Here is a 19,556-nt window from a genome sequence, read left to right on the forward strand (position 1 = left end):
TCTTCATACTGAAGTGGGTAGCACAGTATGCTATGACACCAGGGGCCCAGGATTTGAATACCAGCCTGGACATTCCGTGGGAAAAAAAAAACAATTTGATATTTCTGCAACAATTACTTCTTGAACTTCAATAATTTTGTACTCTGGGCCAAGTTTGTAAAGAGCGTACTTGAAAAGACCCATCTAGAGGTGCTAACAGGTGCAAGAGGCTTCAGTCTGTTAAGAGAATAGTACCCGAAGTGTGCACCGAAATGCCCTGGGGCACCATGTCTGCCTTACAGGGCAACGTGAAATATTCCAATATTTTCCCTGAAATGACAGTGACTGTAATGAATACGATTGTTCCAAATATGTGCTTATTTAGTACTTTTTACATGATAGTAATGCTGGTTTTAAAAATATCCATCTTTCTTACCCCATGAGTTTGAAAGCAGAAATTTGAAATTATAATGACTACTTTCATTTCCACACAGCCTTTAAGTTTGGCCACAGCTTTCACTTTACCCATGCCTTTGGTCCTGTCAATTATCTGCTTCACAGGAGGGTTTGGGTTTGTCCAGCAATTCTCAGAAAAAAATACATGTAGAACATTTTCCAAGGAAGGGTGAACGAACTTTTGAAAATGACAAATGTTGCTTTGGCTGAGATTCTAGCGACTCGAAAACAATGGTATCTGATGGTATCAGTGGAAATATCTTACCGACACCACTGGTATCGGATGTCAGTGTCGGTATCAGCTCATCCCTACTTTTTGTGTATGGTTATTTTTACTTCCCTTACAAGAATGTCAAAGCAAATACTTGACCTTCTGCAGAAGCAAAAAAATGCACAAAAAATTTTCATTTACATAAGTGTTTTGGAAAAAATAACTGAAAGGCTAGTCATAGACATCTAAAAGTGCCCACATACTTTCAGTAAGTGAATTGTTAATAAGTAGAGCCCGGAAGTTTGGCAAAATGCCTCTTTTTATCTACTGCATATATTGATAAAATTTTTCCAGATATATGTTTTTTATGTTGTTTCGAATGTTTTAGAAGCCTTTTCATTTTGCCTATTTGGGACCCCACTGCCTATTTTAAATTATAATGCCTTTTTTTTACTTTTTCAATGAAATTTGACAATTTCCTTTAAAAAATGTGTAGGATAAATTATAAACATAAATTATTTTGCTCCCAAAAAACGTTGTTGGCATTTATTTTTCTTCCGTTTATTATGTGAATAATTTTCGCCTTAATAAAGTAATATTGAACTCGGGTATGTTTCAACGTTGCTGAAGGAGAAAAGTGTGAGATAAGAGACTTCATGCTGATTTAGGATATTGCCTTTCCGTTAACATTTCCTTGTGCATGATTGACTCATGAATACCTGTTGCAGAACACCTGCACAATTACGTCATCACGTCCAGCGTAAGTGTCAGGAGGTTATTGACAAGAAACAGCACTAATGCCCAAGGGGCTTTGCATGGATTCCAAAATTAAGTTCTCTATCTTTAGTTTAGTTCTGCACTTTGGAGGTAAAGGATCGTGTAGTTGTCATCATGCCGAAATTTAGTGTGCCATTAAGTGGTAAGTTACATGGTTACGTGTGTGAATTTGGTGAAAGCACATTTTCGACAGACGGTACTATTCTTCTCTGCAAGATATGTGAAAAACAATCAACCATGAGAAAAAATACTTTATATCTCAGCATTTGTCAACAGCAAAACATAAATCTGCAGCTGCTAAAATGATGAGACAGAAGAAGATGTCCCTAATTTCAACAGTGGGCACTTCATCCAACAGGCAATCTCAGTTTTCTCTTGAACCGTGCAAAGCTTTCATGGAAGCAGGAATACCTTTCTGGAAAGTGGAAAACAAGTCACTAAGGACATTCCTGGAGAAAAACACTAAAGAAACGGTGCCGTCGGAATCTACGCTGCGGAAAACATATTTAAGCGTCTGCTACGAAGAAGCTCTGCAAAGAATTTGTGCTGAAGTTGGTGGAAAAAAGATCTGGATTTCAACAGATGATATTACTGACGCTATATAGCCAACGTCATCATAGGAACTATGGAACCAACATGCGGAGAATCCTCGTCATTTCTTCTCACATCAGAACAACTAGAGAGAGCCAATGGTTCGTCAATAGCTCAGTTATTCTAAAATTCCCTACTTCTGCTCTGGCCACATGGTGTACATCATGATGACGTGTTACTTTTTATCAGTGATGCAGCTCCCTATATGAAGAAGGCTGCCATAGCATTGAAAATTCTCTTCCCGAACATGTTTCATATCACATGTGTAGCCCACACAATGCACAGAATCGCCGAAGAAGTTAGAGTGTTGCACCCAGAAGTGGACAGGTTGATTTCGAAAACAAAGAACATATTTCTGAAATCTCCCTCTCGAACCCGAAAATTTCAGGAAGTTGCACCTGAGCTTAGTTTACCTCCGCAACCAGTCTTGACGAGATCGGGAACCTGGATATTAGCAGCTATATATTATGCTAACAACCTTGAAAAAATCAGTGAGTTGATCGATGCTCTTGCAGAAAATGAAGCGGCTTCAATTCGTGAAGTGAAAAACTCCTGTGCTATTCAGAACTGAAGAATAAACTGTTGTTTAATTTTGCACATTATGGTGTATTGCCAGAGACAATATTAAAGCTAGAGAAAAGAGGTGAGACTCTTGTAGCATCCATGAAAATCTTCGAGGAATCTATGCAGCAGATGATGGAAGTGCCAGGAGAAAAGGGGTCAGCTGATGTGGAAAAGTGCAAATGGGTAGTGAGTGCAAATGCGGACCTGAAACAATTGAAAACAATTTGTGATATTCTAAAAGGTGAAAATGCTGTTACCGAAATGAGTCCAGCTACATTAGCTTGTTTTATGTATGCTCCGATAACTTCTGTCGAAGTAGAAAGATCATTTTCTATTATGAAAAACATTCTCTCTGACAGACGACTATCAATGAATGTTGAGAGAACTTAAATTATAGAAAAAAGTAAGAGACTTCCAAATGTGCCTTTTTTCGGTTTATTTTGCCTTTTTTCATTTTTAGTGCCTATTTTCCACATTATAAATGCCTTTTTGCCTGCCTATTTTAACGAAAATAAATACCTGAACTTCCGGGCTCTATTAGTAAGTTACTATGATAGAGTTTGTTTTAAGAAAAATATTTTTTTGTTTACAAAGATAAAATAATTGTTTGTTCATTACATTATTACTATAGTAATCCTTTGTTTTTTATGCTATTTGACTGACAATCAACAAAATAAAAAATGCTTGTTTGTAAATTACTATAGCATTGTTTTGTTGACATTTTTCAATGTCAATATCAATAAAATAGGTATAAAAGAATGCAATTTCCTACATTATTAGTTAGTGCACATGACACATTCAATAGATCATTTCATTGTAAAGCTTAGTGCTTAGGTTTAAAAACTATACCAATTATGCATTTTACGTAAAAAAAATTAATAGTTTATGGTCAGTCTAAACAACTGGTCCCACATTCATGACAACCATTTATTATTCAGTAGGGTTTCTATAACCTGATGTCCTGTATAATCCAAGGGAAAAGAAAATCTGATAAGTGCTCAGGTACATGGGCTTGTGAACAGAAACTATGCAATGCCCTGAAGCAGAAGCTAAGTTCTATATTGCTCAACCCTTTTTCTCGGCCATAGTTGCTACTGTATTCAGCAATGTGAGTGCAATATTCATCATAATATTGCATATCCCCTTTTTGCATACTGTAGTTTTTGTAAATACTGTTTTCTTTAACCTTTGTGATTTTGTCCTAGGTATTCCATATTGTACAAGATTTTTCTCTTTCTTTTTTCTAAATTTGAGGTGGTCTCGGTTTCACCCACCTCAAATTATTTATCAGCACACTACTGTATTTATGTGCTTAAAGTACACTTAACAATCAATTTTCTTGCTGCTCTTCAAACGGATTCAAACTGATTTTCCTAGGCTCACGTGGTGTGGGTGGGTTTTTCAAGTTTAAAATAATTGGTTCATAGCCATGTGATTATTAAATGAGTACGTAAAATAACTATAACTGTGTTCTCCCCGGGGAGTGAATAGAATTCTGGTCGGGTGGACCAGAATATAGTGCCATGCTTCTCAGTTGAGCGACAGTGCGGGAACTTACCTGGTACTAAGTAAACTGCAAGTGTGGTTTCCAGGGATCAAATTTTGATTAGGTGGGGTGGATGAGGTATCATATTTCTGTTTTATGACCATGGGATCTTGCAACTAGTACTGATAAAACTACAATTAAAGTTCGAAGGCGGAGAATGGCATGGAGGCAGAGGTCTGTGGAGTGGGTATGGTACTTCTCGGTTGGGTGACCATGTTATCATGAAACTAGTACACAGGCAACCACACTTAAATGTAGTTTGAAAGTAGAGATTGGCGTGGTGGTGAGGTGAGGAGTGGGTATGGTACTTCTCCGTTTCGTGATCGTGCTATAACTTAACTGAGACACATTTGTAGTGCTGTTTGGTGATCATGTGGACAGTGGCCTGTTTCGTGAAATAATTAAAATTATGTAGTTTAGGGGAGGGGGATAGATAAAGTGATTAGTTTAGAGCAGTACTTCCAAAAGTGTGCACCACGGTGCACTGGGGTGCCGTGGCTGATTTACAGGGGCACCGTGAAATGTTCCATTATTCTCAATGAAATGACACTTATTCCAAATATGTGCTTATTTAGTACTTTTTACATATAAAATGTTCCTGAATTTGAAATATGTTTATTTTTTTAATTTAAGGCAAACTACTTAACCACATTAACTGAGCATTGCCAGTGTTAGATAGGCCTACATTCTAACTTGGGTACCACGGAAAAATCTTGAAACACTAAGGGTGCCGTGAAATGAAAAAGTTTGGGAACCACCGTGCTAAGGGTTAATGAAACAAAAAAATGAGGCACATTCTCACTTCTTGAACACCTACTATCCTACCATGCAGTATGTGCTTTTACACACTTGCTTGTTTTAATTAATTTGACCACCATCTTGCCAACAGATAAACCCATACAGAGTGACCAGAAGTTTCTGGTCAGAAAGCAACACAGTAAGTAGATGCATGTAAGATGGTTGCCAGGCACTACAACCGTTCTATGCGGCATTCCGATTGACAAATTCTGAGCAGAAAAGCATGCAGGCTTATACAATGAACTGCATTTTTTCATGATAAATTCAATTTTGAAGGCCATAGTACTTACTGAATTCTTTGTCGAATCTGGTAACACGAGTGCGTGAAGAACGGCGAACAGGTCCTGCATGTCTCCTTCTTGACCTTCTACCTCTATCAAGCTCTGAATCATCACTCTCTTCTGCTATGTACTCATCTTCATCATCTTCTTCAGACCTATTGAGAAAACAAGAGATATTTTCAAAACTTCTCGAATCACTTAAATAAAAATTAATTACATGCAATTTGTATCTGAAGGTTTTAGGTAAATATTTAAAAATATAACAGAGGAAAGTCCTGTAAATTGTAAAGTGCTAAACTGCTACATTTGCAATAAACATTATCAACATCATATACATTGGAATCCCGAATTTATGTTCCTGAACTTTACATTTTCCAGCATTATACATTGATGGTCCCAACATAGCAAAATCTAAAATTTTCCCGTTTTACACTTTCCCGCATTTTTCAGCTTGGTCCCCTGAAAAACTTAAAATCGAGGTTCCACTGTACTTATTTTAAATTTCACATTAAATTCCTGTCATTTCAAGATTATATTGTCACAAAATTATAGAAAAAATCAAATGTTGAAGCTCATAATTACTAATTATGCCGAGAACCAAAAGTAACGCAAACCTGACCGATTGGAAATAACATGAAAATCACATGGTATATTCACACCAGTTTATTAAGATTTGTCTTTTCTTAAATAGACATTTCATAATTCTTTAATGTCATTGGTAGCATCATCATACAGAAACATCTATAATTCAATGGTGGAGGTTTGAGTGTATTTTTTGCAAATACTGAAATACAGGTGAATAACAATATGGTATCAACTGCAATACATTGTTACCTGTATCAGTACATTTTATATCAGTACTTTTACAGGCATCAGCAAAAAAATCATATCAGTCCATTCCTATTTGATGGTATCAGTTTTGCAGAACGTCAATCTATCAGATCTACAGTATGTATAGGGTGTCCAGCATAGACCTTTAACATTACAAAAGAGCATAATTTTGCAGAGAAACCAAATTTTATTACCAAAATTTACATTTTGGTTGAAAAACTCATGCATTTTTTGTCCCAGCACCAGCACTTCACACAACCTTGATATGAGCCACCCCTGTGGCACGGCAGATGTCGAACCGATATTCCAATTCCGTCCAGGTATTCACTAGCATTTGAGGGGTTACATTGTTAATCGCCTGACAAATTCTGTTACGCAGATCTTCCAAGTTCTTGACGGGCATACTGTTGACTTGGTCCTTGATGAACCTCCAAAAGAAAAAGTCTACGGGGGAAAGATCCGGCGAGCATGGAGGCCAAGCAAGTGGTTTAGATCCTCTTTCTATCCATCTTCTAGGAAAATGCTCATCGAGAAATTCTCGTACAATGATAGCAAAATGTGCCGGGGCTCCGTCTTGTTGGAAAATGGTTTCTGCAGGCATTTCAGGCACAGCGTAATGCTGAAGCATGTCTAAATAATTTGTTCCTCTCACTGTTTCTTCAGCAAAGAAGAACAGGCCTATTATCTTCTCTTTCATTAACCCAAACCACACACTATCTTTTGGCGAGTCTCTCACAATTTCACGAAACTCATGAGGATTGTCACTTCTCCAAATACAGGAAAACCTCGTTAATACGATATTGGTTAATACGAAGTACCCTTTAATCCGAAGTTCTTCCCATTCCCCAGCCGATAAGATAGGATTTATAATGTATTCCAGTACGGATAAATCGAAATACGGATATTTTTTAATACGAAGTTGTTTACAAGACCCTTCTGCAAAACTGGTTTCGCTTAATTCGAAGTAGACACCTGCGTAAGTCGACAAGAGAAGATCGGATGTGGAGAGATCTTGGACGTTATTTTAACTTGACCTTGACATGTTTCCTTGTCCTAAGAGCTGCTGACAACTCGAGGGAAGCAGCCCGAAATGCCCGCTGGACATGACATTCTTTGTCAATGTGCATGGGAGGTCAAGCTCTTTCCCCGCTGAATGCGCCTCCTTGGAAATATTCACCAGTGCCAGATGAGAAATGCGAGATAAAATCGCACGAATGTTCCAAAATACAAGTCGCGTGGCGCCTGGAAGTCTCACCAATCTGTCTAGCTCTGAGCTCGAGATACAGCAATTTCCCGTGAGCGAGCAACTTTTGGCCTGGTAGCAGACAACTTCAGGTAACCACTTTCATTAAAAGCGTGTACTTTGTGTCCTGTAGAACTTCATAAAAAAGGGAAACTGTTACAGATAATCAAAGCAGCATAGGCCAACTAAAGATCGTCAACCCGCTTAATGCGTTGTCATCTAGGTTTCCCGCAAAAGTTGACATCGATCTTACGTATGTTGCAACTCCAGTTTCCCGCTTCATACGTTTCCCAACTGTGCCGGTCATAAAATTTGCCAAAACAGTGTTTTGTTGTCTGAGTGACTTCTCCCCTTTATCTATCAGCAAAGGAGGGGGGGGGGGGTCCGTTGCTAATTGTTTCGGCCATGATATTCTTGCTTGTGTGCGCACACCGGCTCCTTTGGCGTCTAAAAAAAAAGCAAACAGTTCTGAAAACCTTCTTTAAAACGAACAAAAACCGCATGATAAGTAAAAGAAAAGTGTCCCCTCCCTTCTCCTACAACAGCTCATTATCCGCCACTGGTGTGCATGGTAATGTGATTTTTCACACTGCTGATAAAAGTTCGGTCTTCGACAACTGCGTTATCTTTAAAATGCCGATGATTTCCCTTCTGCCACCTGCTGCTCTAACTTCCAGCCGGGCTCATTGTGTTTACGCTGCAGCTGGCGCCAGTGTTTAGTCTAGCGTCTGGAAACCTCTGGCTTGCTGATAACTGCAATGACTCATCCAGTGGGAAGGAATAAGCTTCATTGCTTCATTGTTTTGAATCTCGCAAAGCCATATAATCCCCGCTTTTCTTCAGAACCATTAGCGTGCTGCTGTTAAAAAAAAACAAAAACACAATGCTCATTGTAGGAATACGAGAGGAAACGTTTTGGCGGAGCGAGTGTTTGACGTCCAGAATACTCCTGAAACCTACAATAAATTGTTGATTAATCTGGAAATACGCAAGTTTCGTAAAACTGGTTTTTAGTTCATTTTATACTGCTGAACTAAGCCGGACTAAATATACAGTTTAAAGTGGGATCCAAACCAGAGTGATTATTGAGTGCGGCAGTGTTTAATGTGTCCTAGGATACACATTGTGTGCAAACATCGCAAGTTGTGTGTTTACTTTTTCAGAGTTGATTACAATGCAAGTTGAGGAAGAGTTTGGACTGCTCCCTGAAAAAGGGGAGGGGGCTAATATGAAGTTAACTGAAGCAAAGAATACGTGACTTTTTTTTACGATGTGTTTTAGACAGCCGAACCAGAATGAAATTTACAGGCCCGATTTTTTTTGTTTTGTTTTGTGCCAGGGAAAGGTTATGTTCTCTTACCAGTTAATCCTGTAACTGACGACGTTCTAGTACATAAAATCCAATATTCATTCTCCCGTCTCTTGCTCGCGTGTGACTACTGACAAGATTCACTTCTTGCAATAAATGAGATTGTTTTCTTTTCCGTAGGTCTCCGTGCAAACGGGTTTCTTATGAACTAAAATTATAAGAATTTCGTGGAAGAGCAACAGCTTTGCACAATTAAAAGAAAATACCGTTTTTTATAAGACTTTTTGCCACAACATGCATCCCATGCATAACCGGTTGTATAACTAGGCAGGATAAATGGTGTTAACCGACTCCTTGTAATCTTTGTGTCCGCGTTAAGCACCGTGTTCTCATTTTGTGTAACATTTTTTACACTTCCTTTAAAACGTACAATATTATTATATAGTACATATAAAGCTTATTTTCTGAGCTACCACCAAGTATAAAATATCCTTTATGGGGCTAATTTATACTCTACTTTATTTACACCTGAAAAAAAGGCGCCATCTTGAAAAGTTTGGATAACTCGAAGTCGTTTAATACGAAGTTGACATTTTTTGGTCCCTTGAACTTCGTATTAACGAGGTTTTCCTGTACAGCAATTTTGCTTGTTAACTTTGCCACACGTGTTGAATGCAGCTTCATCAGAAAAGCATCCCTTGTCCAGAAAAGCATTGTTGTTGTCAATTTCGGTTAACATTTTGCCCAAAAAAGTCTGTCTTTTAGGTTTATCATCAGGATAAATTCGTTGATTAAACTGGATCTTGTACGCCCATAGACGTAACCTTTTGTGCACAACATCATGGATAGTAGACCGAGGAATGTTGAGCTCTAAACTTGCACGTCTTATTGATTTTCATGGACTTCGTGTGAATGCAGTGCGAATCACTTCAATGTTTTCCTCTGATACCTTCCGCTTCACGTACTTCACGGCCACTGACACAACACTTCCAGTTTCTCTTAGTTGTTTATCCCACTTAGCAATAGTCAAAGAGGAAGGAACATCGTCGTGACGTTGAAGATTGAATTCACGCCGAAAAGCATGTTCAACAAGCTTCACAGATTTGTTTTCTGCCAGTTAAAAATGCAGAACACTTTCTGCTGAACTGTCTACTCCACCATCTTGAAATTTATGCGTTACACGCGCATGCGCGTCAAGTCAACTCAAAGTACTGGTGATTCTGGCAAATGGCCACAGTTGCCAGTACCATACAAACAATAAGTTTCATTTGAAATTGAATGTAACTAAAGTTATACTGTTTTGTAATGTTAAAGGTCTAAGCCGGACACCCTCTATTTGCAGTCTTTTTGTATTGAATTTTTCTTTTTTCTTTTCTTGGCCTCTGTACGCTAATCACAATGATGAGGTTGAATGATGATTAAATAAAAATTCACAAAGGGACATTCACAAATAAACCAACCATGCACACATCAAGACTTGAACTCTGGACCTTCAGTAGCAAGATGGTGAGTCCAGCTCTCAACATGCTGTTACCGTTTCTTTGAATTGATGTTTTAAGTCCAGTTTATGCACAGGTAGGCTAATCGGGACTGGACCTAGTTTAAAGTGGGATCCGAACCACTTTGCAATGTGTCTCCACTAGGTATCGAATCTGGGATACCTTGGTTACGATGCTCAGCTACTAAGGCAAAGAAATCATTAGGTTTCTTCATGGGATGACTGCACTTTTACGTCTGGGATGACTGCACTTTTACGTCTATCAGTAACATATCAGGTATGGAATCTCTATACTTAATACTGGTACTTAACATTGTCTATAATGCTTCATTCCTAATGTACACAACTTTCAAAGTGAAAGAAAAAATTAAAAAAGGAACCTGTAAAAGACAAAAGAAAACCACTTACGCAGTGCCTCTGAAATCTTCATCTGAATCTGCATCGTCCTCTTCACTGGTAAATTCCAAATTATTGAGTTTCTTAGGCTTTTTCCTGGACACGATAAGTTTTCTCAATGAGTCTCGTTCATCATCATCCTCTTCCTTCTCTCCATCTTTGGTCTCATCATCACCATTCACTTCTGGTTTCTCACTTTCTTCCTCCTTGTCTTTCTCTTCTTCTTCCTTCTCTTCCTTTTCAGCATTAATTATATTGTTTATGTCTTTCCCTCGGCCTTGGTTTCCTGCTCCCTTAACAGCATCCAATTCATCCTAAAACAAAATATTGCAGAACCCAGTTAATTTAATTTCTCAGGAAAAACAGTATATATTTTCTTAAAATATAATTCCCAATAAATACTAATGAAGCTAAACTTCAGAAAAAAATTCAAAATGATATATTCTTGTCAATACTTATATTTCTTAAAATTAACAAGTAGTTAATGAAATAGCTCAAGGCAAAAGGGAACAAAACTTAATTGCGAAATGTAAGATAACTAGAGACATGCATATTTCATTTTCGACGAAAACATGAAATGTGAAATAGCATGGTGTAATGTTCATTTTTCAGGTTTCTGAAAGGTGTGAGGTGCATTTTGCTACCCTGTTTTGTAACAAAATGATGGGAAATGAGCTGCAAAATGCGAAATACACTTTTAAACACGAAATTTAGAGTTTTATTTATCGACGCGGCACTTTCTGAAGTTTGAATTATCCTGTGAGTTATGCAATTGATTAACTCTGCTGTAAATATTTGGATGCTTTTATACAGAAATAAACTTAATACTCTAGTAACTACATAAATGTGCTATTAGAAGGGTTATGTTTATTTTGTGTAATAAGTTCAGTTTTTAAATCAAATTAAGAATTATTTTCACAATTGTAAAACCAAAATGTCATTTTATATACCGCTTTTGATCGGATTTTTCACTTAATGACAATGTATCTTGGTAGTGGCATGGACACTGTTTCCTGGTGGAAATAAATGTAGCAATCTGCACATAGGAGAATCTAGATTTGTGGTCACTGTTATGAATGTGTTTTCGGTGGAAGTGTACAAAACCTGTCTGATAACAGCTGGCATATAATTACATTGGTATATTTAAAGTGTGTTTCATGTGAAAATCCTTTTTTTTTTTCCAATGTGGAGTTAAAGTGAGAACTGCAAGTAAACAAACAGAACAGACCCATGACCGGAAAGGACTCAAACTTGGAACCTTTAGTAGCAAGATTGTGAGTCAAGAATTCAAGGCACTATGTCATCGAGGCCACACAATCTAGCAGTTGGCCAATGAGTTGGTAAACAAGTATTTCCAGTTTGGTCCTTAGTTGTCAGATGAAGCAATCAAGTTGGCAGATGAAGCAATCAAGTTATGCAGGCATCAGACTTTTCTGACATATTGAGACAATAAATTGATGTCACAACTGACATCTATTATAGCTATTTAAGTAATGAAAATACATACCTGAATGGCTGATTGAATGAGATCATCATACTCGTTAAATCTGTAACTGAAAAGTGCTTGTCTTCGGGCTCTAAGTTGATACACAGGTTCGGAATCAGAGTCAGAATCCGATGATGATGATGATGATGAAGATGAGCCTTCTGATTCACTAGCACTTCCTTCCTTAGGTTTCTTTTCTTCCTCGTCTTTCTTGTCAACTTTTGGCAAAACATTATCCAAACTAATTCCTACGTACGCTAATCTTTTCCTACGGAGTTCTTCGTTCTCACGGCGCTTCATGAGACGCTCATATTCACGAAGTCGATCCTGAAGTTTGTACAACAGGTTCGCCTGTGAACAATGAGATAATGCATTAACATAACTCAGTAGTTAGAGTAAAACCACACAACTACATAATTCAAAAGAGTAAAAAATTCCATGAGACACTATCAAGAAACAATACAAGCAAGAAACCAACTGCCTAGGGATGTTCTAGATTCATCAAGACAAATTTCTCCCAAAGGATACCAGGAAATTCCCATCCTGAAACTCCATTTCCCAGCAATAAAAAAGCCTTATTCTGTTTGAAAAATAAATCTTAATAGGTGATTAGAGAAGCACACTGCCTAATACAGTAATTACATAAACATTTTATATACAAAAATTTAAAAAGAAAATACACAAAAAATTCAGAAAAAATAATCAGTAAATGTAATAAATAAATTACTAGCTTTGAAATGAAATTTATCAAATCTTCTTTACCTTCAATCATTAAGCATTTACATTGGCTCATTTTTTAATGCAATTACCTCACGTGACAGATATCTACTGCCTGCATTTCTGCAGCTTCAGTAACAGAGAAACTCCATATTTCATGTGTGTATAAGCTACACTACAGGAGGAAAACAGAAGAAAATGTAAAAGAAAAAATGGAAATTAGCATAGAAATAAACATTGATGTATGATGGTCTAAATTTCCCTCTTTCTAGCACATTTTAGATTTTCCCTTTCTACAATACTTGGCTCCAAAGTTCCCCATTAATGGAAACATCCCACTCCATTACTGACAATGCTGGGTAAAACTGGAATTGCTGCTTTCCCTTTACACTTGTTATAACAATTCCTGGCAGTAACATGGAGCCTAAAGCCCCTTCTGTTCCCCTTGCCCATGTGCAGCAACAAACTGTCTCGCAGGGCAGCTGCAATAACTTGAAAGAGTTCCAATGGCATACGTAGACCCATCTTGAATTTTTAACAACTAACTTAAAGCAGGGAAAGCAGCCATACAAGTTCAGCAGCTTCTTTTGATAGTTTTCACATAATATAAAAGATACAATTTTCTGCATATTATTGACAAATCATTAAACATTATTTGTGAGAAGTTGGTTTACCTGTATTTGCGATAACACTTTACTTCACTTTTCTGCCACTTTTGGCTAATTGCAAAGATGAAGATAAGTAATGATATGATGAAAGAACACACAAAGAACACCCATGCCCAGACTGGGGTTCAAACCCGGGACCCCTTGAATTGCAGCACACTGCACTAGCCACTCCACCACGGAGGTCAGCTAAAGGACATATTAAGGATTTTTAAAAGAGGTGAAATCAGCTTGCTTTGTTTTACTTTGCTAGATTCATTAAATTAGGCACACACAGGAGATTTACTACGTAGAAGTTTATGCCAGAGACCCAGGTTTGAGTCCTGGTAGGCCTGCATGTTTTGCTGAAACTTCTACGTAGTACATCTCCCGTGTGTGCCTAATTTAATGAATTGACATCTCTACGCTGGGAGAAACGAAGCAACGTCGACGTCTACAGTGTTTGAATGGCAACAGATCCTGTTGCGGTAGCACTTGCAGAGACGATTCAACACAGGTAAAACAGCACCAGCGAAAAATCAGGCAAGGCCAGGCTGGCTCGGTAGCTCAGTGGTTAGAGCAATGGCATGGTATGCCAGAGACCCGGGCTCGAGTCCTGGTCAAGCCTGCATTTCTCGCTGAAACTTCTACGTTTGCATAATATGTTTGAATTTAATTTACAAAATTACTGGCAATGACATTTCTAGCAAAGAGGACAAACTATTCAGCATTAGTTTTACAAAATGTTACTTTTAATACTTACATGTTCACATGGAGGACAAAACCAATCACCTTCTGGAATGACCATCAAAGCTGGTCTGACGCATGACGCATGCCAGCCTGCATCACATTTATCACAAAGGAGAATCCATTCTGGATGATCAAGCTGTCCACATTTCTGGCAGGGATGATCATCTTCCACTATTGGTTCATCTTTATCTGCACTTTCTGCAAATTAAAAATTCAAAAAAAGTTAAAACTTACAAATTCAAGTTCTCACGAATAGTGCATAATGAAGTAATTCACTAGCACGTGACAGCCTTAGTGCAAATCTCCAATTTTCACACAACTTTTAACTATTATTTATAAGAGTGTAACATGTACTTGTGTTATCGGCACATCTATTTACAGTGCAACTTGGGTTCAGCAAAATTAATAGACTGCAAAAATAAAGAGATGCACAGAAAACGTATGTGCATATACCGTGCGTTCATTTCGATCTTCAGCCGAGAGATCAGGAGATGCGTGGCAGGCGGCGCTGACGGAGATGCCGACATTTGCAGCCTGTAATGCCCGCTTATTTTTATGGACATATGCAAACATTTATATAAATATTGCAAAACGAACACTAACCTGTATTATAATTCATCATCTGTAATTCATCCAAGTTCTGCTCTTATATACACAAATAAATACGCTTTAGAAACGATGTTAAGAGCCACAGATAATAAAACATTTTAATCATAGTTTTGACCAGTAACGTCCTGCTTAAGTTTAATAATAATAATAATAATAATAATCCGTCACGCAACAGCCCATGAAGGGTGTCGATGGGGATCGTTTGGAGGTTTCGAATGTGCAACACTGTATCAAGATTACGCTGCAGATGAAACCGTTAAAAGTCAATGGTTTTCGTGAGCTTCCTTGTAATCTGAAATCTCGGAGCTCGAGTTTTTTGTTCCTTTGCGACTAGATGAAGACAGAGCTGTGAATACAGGGTTATCGGAAATTCCCCTTACAAACTCCTAAGGCTAGTAGAGGGGACTGAGTAGACAATATTTGGAATAGGAACCCATGTCCGGAAACGTACCGTTTCCGTGCTACAACCATGACAATGTGTCGGATGTACCTGTGTTGGTATGCAACCTGGTAGGCAGTACATGACGTCAGAAGATCACCTGATGGCACGTGACGTCTACAAATTGTTGCGTTCCACTGTCGACCCAGGTGTTGATTAATGAATAGTAAGTTTCTTTTTTGTTCCCTTGGCATTGTTACCAAATAAATTTGTTTGTATTATAGACTGAGTCACACGTCATTCACTTCTGTACCTTACGTAACACCTCATTTGACATGGTTGTAATAAATGATTACACTTTAGGTCATCAGGTGATCTTCTGACATCATATACTGCCTACCCGGTTGCATACCAACACAGGCACATCCGACACATTGTCATGGTTGTAGCACGGAAACGGTACGTTTCCAGACATGGGTTCCTATTCCAAATATTGTCTACTCAGTCCCCTCTACTAGCCCTAGGAGTTTGTAAGTGGAATTTCCGAGCACCCTGTATAGTGGCAAGCAGATGTAAACCAAGAGCGTGTTAATTTCATACTGTGCGCAAGAGTTCTTGGTTACTTACCGTTACTTTCTTGTGTTATTGCATTGTGTATGTGTGTTGTGTCAGTGAGACGATTGGAATGCCAGCCGCAAGGTTCACGTTAGAACAAAGAACTTTTATGTATGACACTTATGTGAAAATAGACTCGTGTCGAGACGTGTGTAGGCAATTTGCACAGAAATTCCCAGGCGTTTCACCTCCACATAGAGATACGGTTAGACATCTTGTCCTTAAATTAAGAGAAACTGGATCGTTAAATTTTAAAACACCTAAGCAAAAACGACGGATTCTAACCGAAGCAAAACTCAATGAAATTGGTGCAGCGTTAGAACGTTCTCCAAACAAACCTCTACACCATGTTTCACAGGAGACGGGCGTGTCAAAATCAACAGCACATACAGCCACTAAGCTACTAAAATTAATACCGTACTCTTATAACACAGGTTAGTGCTCGTTTTGCAATATTTATATAAATGTCTGCATATGTCGATAAAAATAAGCGGGCATTACAGGCAGCAAATGTCGGCATCTCCGTCAGCACTGCCCACCACGCTTCTCCCGATCTCTCGGCTGAAGATCGAAATGAACGCACGGTATATGGAAATATAATACATGAAAAAACATGTAAAAGTGAAAATAGGAGAAGAAATGAGCCAGGGAAGTGAAATTGGAAGACGGGTACGACAAGGCCTTTCTCCTACATTATGCAATATCTATTTAGAAGAAAGTCACAAACTGTTTCCATAGCAAGGGAGGGGTAGCAGCAGGAGGGGAGGAAATATCTTGTATAAGATTTGTAGATGACATGGCCTGTAGGCAGAAAATGAAAGAACCATAAATGCCATGCTAGCAGAAATTAATACCCACTGTGAACAGTTCAGGATGAAAATAAATGTGAATAAGAGGAAAGCAATGGTGATCAGAAGAAAGCCGAGGAAGGCAAATGTGAGTATCAGAGATAACAGAATCAATCAAGTAGACAGCTTTAAATATCTTGGATGCATATGAAATGATATGATATGAAATGCAGTCAAGAATAGCAATGGCGAAGGAAGCCTTCAGTAGAAAGAAAAATATTTTCTGTGGATCTATGGACAAAGAACTGAGGAAAAGACTAATGAAATGTTTTGTATTGAGTGTAGCTCTATATGGTGCGGAAACATGGATACTGAGAACAAGTATGAAAAAGCAACTGGAAGCTCTGGAAATGTGGTTATGGAGACAAATAGAATGGATGAAATGGACAGAAAAAGGGTGAAATCAAACAGTGCTAAAAGAGTTGGGGAAAAGAGATCAATGTTGGAGATAATCATTAAGAGAAAAATAAAATGGTTGGGCAACTAGATGAGAAGAAACTGTATCCTAACGGATGTCATTGAAGGAATGTTTGAGGGAAACAAGATCCGGTAAAAAAGATTCCAAATTATTGACAAAAGAGCTGAAGATCAAACAGCATGGAGGTCGCACGGAAAGACCTGCCCCTGGGCAGAAAACAATGAATGAATGAATATAACCAAAAATATCCTTTTACACAAGCTTCAGTGCAAAATAAGCCTGAAGATAAAATATGGCAATAAAAATGCATTAATAGGACCAATAAAATCAGTAACATCGTGTTCACAAAAGCTGGAAAGTTGCTTAAATTAACTTATGTATGAAAAAGCAGGGCCAGATATAATCTGTCCCAAAAAGCTCTAATGAAGATACTTAAAATTCATTTGAAAATACGATTTCGTTCTAAAACTATAAACTGCATATACTTCAAGAGTATGCCCCCACCTTTCCTGGCAGTCCTTGCTCTTCTAGTAGGAATATAATCGTCATCACCTTCCAACTCTGATTCTGGAGAAAATTCATGATCTGACTGGAACACAAGATCCTCTTCTTCCTCTTCTTCCTCATACTGATCCTCCTCCTCCTCAACACCCTCACTTGAGCTAAAAGATTACAGATTATTAGGGAGATGTAGTTTTAGGTCTTGATAAAAACACAAAATGTGAAATTACATACTGTAATGTCCATTTTAAGTTATTTCTAAAGATGGAATCCCTGACGTCCGAACATTTATCCAAAGTGAATAGAAAAATTACTAATGTAGCACCTATAATCATGCTAAATTTTGTTGAAAATAGTCCTAATGTTAATGATAAAAAAATAATCCATATGTATTAAGCAACAGCAAAAAAGTAATGTTGCCATCTATTCTTAAGCAGGATATGGGTTCTAGTAATGGTTATGTGTCTTTGCTTCTTGAATTCATGTGCTACAAAATACCACTCTTTGAGAAAGTAGTACTTTTTTTTTTTTTTTTTGGAAAAATATTTTAAAAACTAGAAACCCCTCCCCCTGCAAAATAAATTTTTAAAAATTTCTGTCTGCCCTGGTTTGACTTCCTATTTAGAACACAGTATGCACAACCATTTTCGACAAATGGGCAAGGAGACACACACAGATGTATATAACTGTATGCAATGTCTACAATACTACCATATTTCCATAGCTAATTCTAGACGTAGGTATACTTATCCACACCTATCATGTTTTTTTTTAATTACTGCATAATTCATTTTATTTCTTGCAACAGATTCTGGATTATCAACAAAACTATGCACAGTGTACGACCCTATTTTTTTTTATTAACATCAGATTATTGTGGGAATCACATGGGTTCTTCAAGTAGGAAACTTTTTTGTAAAATTTAAATTATATTCTTCAAATTATGTTTTCTGAGAACAAGATACTATAAATTCCCTTCACACAAGAGCACAATACTTTGAGAAGCAAAACAAACCACAACTATATATAGAAAATAGCTTTCTTTTTGTGCCCCATTCCATGAGACACGTAGGAGAGGTTACTGACCCCTAATCTTAAGCACAACTTTTATAGTTTATTTGCCAACAAAATACAGTAGTTATCCTGGGAGTTGCACAAAATCTCAGAACTTTCAGTGACACAATGTAAGGATTATTTACAATTAATTATATCCCCTGAATTTCGCATAGGTAATTACCGTATTTACGTGTGTATAGTGCACGTGCGTGTATAATGCGCACTCTGGTTTTGGATGGGTAAAAGTGACAAAAAATTATATCTCTTACATAATGTGCAGTACAATCCAGTTTCAAGAAATGGCTTTCTTAGTTGTAGGTTGTAAAGTTGTTGCTATGCCAATCAAGAGTGAATGACATACCTATTCAATTGCTCATTCCTTCTTTTTCAAAATATATACTTTTTCTTTCCGTGACTAATGTAACATTTATACGAGGCACATTCAGGACCTTCCAAATAGCAGTTACCAGCACAAGATTTCTTCCATTAAGGAATTTACACACTCCATGTATGTCATATTATTTGGCCACTAATAAATTTTATTTTTTATTATATTTTTCCTTATGTTTTCCTTCATCCGAAATACCATAAAAATCAGAATGTTTCTTCATTTTGTGATGAACTTATTTCAACCGCATTTCACATTAGTGTCATTATCTTGAATGGAATACTGTTTCCATATTCAGAAACTGCAGGATTCAAGCTTTACAACGATATACAACATGATAGGGTTCCGTAAACATGAAAAATCAGTGCAAGTGTCCCAAAATCATGGAATGACCCTGTACGGTTTCATGTTGGCTGGCTGAATTATTCTGTGCATAATACGCACCACAGTTTTTGGGGGCAAAAATTTTGGAAAAAAGTGTGCATTATACATGAGTAAATACGGTATTATGAATATATATTTACTATGTAGAAAGTGAAGCAAGAAATGAAAGCTCATCAAGGACTTAAACCAAAATCTCTGTCATCCAGTGTTTCAAATGTCAAATGTCAAATGTCAGTTCATTCTAGTAATTCTAGAAACTATGCACTATAACTGTAAACTAA

The 19,556-nt window shown here is 37.5% G+C and overlaps 1 protein-coding gene across 1 annotated transcript in view; it reads right to left on the bottom strand.

Moving 5' to 3' along the window:
• Positions 1–19,556, bottom strand: part of LOC145981999 (uncharacterized) — a 100,334-nt gene that overhangs the window by 21,824 nt on the left and 58,954 nt on the right. The window contains exons 8-12 of the mRNA XM_083115533.1: positions 17,451–17,608; positions 14,091–14,275; positions 11,988–12,317; positions 10,493–10,794; positions 5,213–5,358 (exon numbers count right to left, since the gene is read on the bottom strand). Coding sequence (XP_082971659.1) covers positions 5,213–5,358; positions 10,493–10,794; positions 11,988–12,317; positions 14,091–14,275; positions 17,451–17,608 — 1,121 coding nt within the window. The remainder of the gene's footprint in view (positions 1–5,212; positions 5,359–10,492; positions 10,795–11,987; positions 12,318–14,090; positions 14,276–17,450; positions 17,609–19,556) is intronic.

The sequence above is a fragment of the Lepisma saccharinum genome, chromosome 30 (genome assembly GCF_977018435.1).
Source record: "Lepisma saccharinum chromosome 30, izLepSacc3.1, whole genome shotgun sequence".
Taxonomy (NCBI): domain Eukaryota; kingdom Metazoa; phylum Arthropoda; class Insecta; order Zygentoma; family Lepismatidae; genus Lepisma; species Lepisma saccharinum.